This window comes from Cibotium barometz, chromosome 12 (assembly GCF_041138505.1).
Source record: "Cibotium barometz isolate CiBa-2024 chromosome 12, ASM4113850v1, whole genome shotgun sequence".
NCBI classification, from domain to species: Eukaryota; Viridiplantae; Streptophyta; class Polypodiopsida; order Cyatheales; family Cibotiaceae; genus Cibotium; species Cibotium barometz.
Window position 1 is genome coordinate 52,496,567 of NC_141057.1, and position 5,046 is coordinate 52,501,612.

The 5,046-nt window shown below is 46.7% G+C and overlaps 1 protein-coding gene across 1 annotated transcript; it reads right to left on the minus strand.

The window, feature by feature from the left end:
- Positions 1-485: 485 nt before the first annotated feature.
- On the minus strand, positions 486-4,822 carry LOC147633569 (putative alkaline/neutral invertase F). The gene is made up of 4 exons (XM_086806679.1): positions 4,115-4,822; positions 2,873-3,307; positions 2,144-2,702; positions 486-1,142 (listed from the first exon to the last, which is right to left on the minus strand). Exons 1-4 carry the CDS (start codon positions 4,556-4,558, stop codon positions 844-846), a joined length of 1,737 nt encoding a protein of 578 aa, XP_086662805.1. The 5' UTR covers positions 4,559-4,822; the 3' UTR covers positions 486-843.
- Positions 4,823-5,046: the final 224 nt, after the last annotated feature.

Here is a 5,046-nt window from a genome sequence, read left to right on the forward strand (position 1 = left end):
AGTGCGGAGGATGACCAAGAACGGGACAATCCCACTCACCAATTCAGATCTGCGCCATGGACTGCCTTATGGACTCGCGTCTGTCGAATCAAGGTTTTGCGTGTTGTTCTCAATAATTTAATCATCTCCGTGCTATGTAAACTTTTCAACGTGCCATTAGAGTTCAAAACTCAGTAGTTTCACGATGATTTTCAAATCTCCTTTCTGTACGGGAAGTATTACTGAGTTCAGAACTTGACGCACAAGGCTTCTTGGATTTTCCTTGGAAGGCTTGCATGCTTATGTCTTGGACATGGATACAATTATAGCAAATCCTGCACGCTTGAACCCCTACCGATTCTGTTTCAAACTCTCTAATCGAGTATGTGGACTTATTCAATGGCTCACATTCTTCAAACACATTGCCATCCATAGCGAATACTAAGGTTTTTTGAGTGCAAACCTTGCAATCATTGCTGCAAAATCTATAGATGTTTAGAGGAGACTAAGGTCCCTGCCCGGATGTGGGTTTTCTTTTCAATGGGCATGTACATGAAGGAGAGGAAGCACACATGTTAGTGAGCCAACCCAAGAAAACAACGTTATGTAGGAAGACCAGCTAGCTGCCTTTCTACTTCTTTAATCCTTTAAGCTTGGGTTGGAATGGGCTTTTTCCTCCCCTTCCACATCCCCCTCTTTTTTACTCAGCTTTTGTTGCTGCTCAAAATGGTACATGGAAGTAGGAAACAACATGGTATATACATGAATGAACCCGTGCCTATAAAGGATCCATGCATTCTAAGTCTATGGCTAATGGGTTCATGTAAATCAGCACAAGGGATGTGGGTTTTAGTAAGAACAATATTAGACTGTCCAAGAGGCTGATCTGGGCATGCATGAGGATTTGGTCTTCTTCTCGTCCTCGAGAGAGATCATGCCTAGGTGAGAAGGGTCCTCCAGCATCATCTTCGCCACAAGGTAGCCGGCTATGGACCAAGTTTGGAACTTGCGGGCCTGCTTTCCGATGAATCGGCCGACCGTCCCATCGTAGTACTCCGGCCAATGATCCTTTGAGAGCCTGCTCTCCAAGAGCTCGATAGCTTTTCTGGCTATATGTGGCCTTCCTGTCTTGATGCAGGCAGCTGTGAGCAGCCAAATGAGCACTGCATGTATAAACAAATCAGTGATCCAAAAATTAGCACAATCACGAAATGACACCACCATAGCAGTTCTCACATCCCTCTATAATCCCAAAATAAAGTCAAAACTAATGCCAGGCATGAACATTCATTTGTCAGTTTCTTTTTTACCTTAGTTTTTACATGGCCAAGGCAAGCTCTATCAAAAGAAGGATGGGCACCTACCTACATACCTTTTAGGAAAGGTAAGCACAAGAATGGAAAGGCAACATTTCTATTCTACATAGGGCAATAAGTATGCAATGAACCAGTTTGAACACCATCAAAGGATCTTTGCAGGGCGAGGACTTCTTATCCAGGGGGGGAGAGCCACAGTGCAATAAGCATTTTATGAACCAGTTTGAACACCATTGAAAGGTCTCTGCACATCATCTCCCACCAGTCGCGGATGGGTGGGGGCTTCTTATACAACAGGGGAGATCCATAGTGCAATAAGCATTTTATGAACCAGTTTGAACATCATTGAAAGGTCTCTGCACATCATCTCCCACCTGTCGGATGGGCGGGGCTTCTTATACAACAGGGTCCATGTTCAACAACAGGCGTTCCCCTTTCACAAGCAGGGAGCTCAAAGAGATTTAGAGCAGTGCCCCACGGAGCACTTAGGAGACTTTGTAGATAATTAAAAATGGCTGTAAGTTGCTGCAAGTAGTGCAAGTTTGGCTGAAAATAGATTGACTTCGGAGGTTAAACAGCAACTAACCAATGAGCGTGGAGAGAAACTATGCTTTAAATGCAAAAGGCAAGTAATATAAAGAATGCAAGCCGTCCCGCTCTTAGTGATGGTTTTTAGTCTACTCAACAAGATGCAAGCAAGATTAGTCTTTAAACTTGACGCAGCATATGCCACAAACGCCCTAAGCTACATGCCTATGGACATAAGCATACTGAAATTTACTACACTGAAAGGCCTTTAATAATTGACTTACGAAAAAAGAGAGTTGTGAGTAGAATTATTTACTTACCTGGCCAAGAGCCCCCATTGTGGTAGCTCCATCTTACGTTCTTGGGATCACATCCAGTCACAATTTTCCACTCATGCCCTTCTAAAGCAGGGTATGCAATCTTGAGAGGCATCTCTCCAATCAGATCCTGCCACCTCTCCTCCAACAGGTCCATGATACCTTCCTCCTGCTCCGGTGTCGCTAGAGACGACAAAATCGCCACACAATTGCCCAAGGCAAACCATCTGAAGTCCATCCTAGCTGGGCTCACATTGCCTATGAAGTAGCCCCCTTTCATGGGCATGAACTCAAACACCCAATCCGGAATTGAGTCAGGAATCACATTGAACTTGTTCACAGCAGTGTGTGAATACTCTTCTGTCTTGTACCTATACACATTATTCAGCTGCTGAAAGTCCAGCCAGAAGTAGGACCTTATGTGGAAGTTCAGAGCTTGTAGCCGTTTATCGATTCTTTCGAGCAGCTCCTTGCCGTCTCCTTGTGGCTTAAGCAACAGTTTAGCACAACGCAGTGCCATGTGGAAAAGAGCCTGGATTTCAATGGGGTAGCCATAGATTCCCTGCAAAATGAATGACAGAGTTGGTTGAATGGTCACTTTGTTAAATGGTAAGGTGACTGAATCTCTAGGTGGTGGCCGAGTTTCAAAAACCAGACTGGCTGCACTGTAAGCAATGGATTAAGCAAATCTTAGTTAAGTTGGTGTTTAGCACGTGGACTAGACAGGCTCACCATTCTGCGATCGACCATGCAACAGCCATCGGCACAGAGTAAGGTAGGGAAGGTGTCGAAGCCTTCAGAGAGGCAAAGGTTGAGGACGAGGCGAATGCCGCGCTGGCAGTCGGGCATGTCGGCCAGGGAGTGGTCGCCGGTGGACTTTGTGTAGGCGCGGAGGAGGATGATCCACCAGAAGCCTGAGTCCACGGGCGCCACCCTTCCGATGGCGCTCTCCCCGAAGTCCGCCATCAACCGGTCCTGCTTTCGTACCGGGTCGTGCAATACCTTGAAGCTGGCCGGCATGGCTCCCTTCCCCAGCGTGAAATTGTCGATCCTCTTCTCCCAGTTCGACTGCAGCCGCAGCGCCTTCTGCAGGAAGTTCTTCACGATCTCCGGCTCGTTGTTCATCAGAAACGCCAGCGCGCTCGGCACGAAGTCACGAACAAACACCTACGTTCAGCCGGCGTAAATAATAAACTATCCAAACCTAAGGCTTAATTTAAGAAACCAAACATTTTAAGGCTTAATTTAAGAAACCAAGACATTTCAAGGCTTGAGGGTCAAGCTAGCGCCTTCAATTTGAACATTAAGACAGGTTTATTTCTAGGCATTCACGTTCAAGATTAGTCACTTAACAAAAAAAACATCCTTTCCAAGATGCATTTTTTATGGCTAAGATTAAGGCCTCCCACCCCAAAATGTTAATCATTGATAGAAAAAAAAAACATCCTTTAGTGCATTTTTAATGGCCAAGAGTGCCTTGAAGTGAATTGCTCCAAACCTAGTAATTTTAGGGGTACTGTTTGCCATGGTCATGACTCAAGACTTTGTTCTTCCGGGTACTCTAAAAATTCCGCATTCTAATGTAAATTCCACATTCTAGTGGTTTTTACGGGTACTCTAAAAATTCTGCATTCAAGTGTAAATTCCACATTGTAGTGTAAAAACCAACTGAGATATTAAGTAATCTTTATTTTAAGGAATGATTTTTTATATATTTGAGTTATAAAATTAGCATATAGTAAAGATTTAGGAAACAATCATAGTACAAATTTGAGAGTTATCTTTATTTTGATTGGTTGAATTTTTTTTTTCAAGCACTGCGCTAAAACCAACACCTCTATTTTTAAAAAGGGAAAAAATTGAATGTTTTGGTCTTTTTTGCTAGCAAAAACTAACACCTCCCTTGATTTTTTTATAAAAAAATTAGATCGTTAATACGAGCTCAATAATGCAAAAGCAAAGCCACCGCTGTACCTGGTCGTAGTTGAGGGCTTCCTCGGAGGAGTGATCGCTGGCGGCGATGGTGCCAACAGGCCTGTTTTGGAAGAGGACGATGGATTTCCTCAAGCAATCCCAGGCCTCGGCATACATAGGGTGGGGCTCGAAGGAAGAGATCTCAGATCGGGGGGAGTCTACGCCGGATCTGAAGCTGGGCGAGACATTGAGGACCAGTCCCTCCAGGTAGTCTGAGCTGCGCACCGTCTCCAGGGTCCTGCTCAGACGCGGCGATGAAGAGGCCAACGACCGCTCATCCATCTCCGTATGCGATCTCTGCCTCGGAATCCCAAACTCGAAGGCCCTTCCCTCCCCAAACACCCCATTCTCGTGCACTCCATTAGACGAAGCCTGATCCATCCTCCTCGCATGAAAGGGCTGATCCGATTGCAGATCCAGAGTTAGCGGCGCAATGCTGAACATCTCGGCTGCAGCGTGCGTCTAGGTTAATCTAATCGTAGGTCGCTTCACAGACGGAGAAGCAAAATGTTATGGTTAGCTTCTCAGCTACAGAAGAAGCGGTGGGAAGACGAGAATTGGCTATGGAGAAAGAGGAAGGCTAGGGTTCCAGGACAATGAGAGGCTAGACGGACAAACTGACAGGACGGCACGCTAGACGGGGCGAAGCTGACGGACGGGGCAGAGGCACTCGACGGACCTTCGTAGAATGGACGGAGAAAGGAGAGAAGGGATGGCAGGGGCGAGGGCCTTAAATGCGCCTGTGTTGGTGCTGAGCTGGACCACGCCCCTGGCGGATGCCGACGGCCGGGCCTGGGGCCTTGGACCGGTTCGCAAGTTCTCTTCCCTCGCCGCCTGCGCCGACGCGCGCGCGAAGAGAGGAGCCGGGGCCCGGGGGGCCCGCCGCCCGCCTATTGATTCGCGTTTTCTCTAAGCCTTCCAGTCGACGTGGT

What these genes read in the sequence shown, in the direction of transcription:
- LOC147633569 (XM_086806679.1), bottom strand. Translation starts at nt 4,558, where the DNA reads ATGTTCAGCATTGCGCCGCTAACTCTGGATCTGCAATCGGATCAGCCC. An exon ending in GCATGGTCGATCGCAGAATG is followed by an intron (nt 2,703 to 2,872) that starts GTGAGCCTGTCT and finishes TTCATTTTGCAG; the next exon opens with GGAATCTATGGCTACCCCAT. An exon ending in CAATGGGGGCTCTTGGCCAG is followed by an intron (nt 1,143 to 2,143) that starts GTAAGTAAATAA and finishes TTATACATGCAG; the next exon opens with TGCTCATTTGGCTGCTCACA.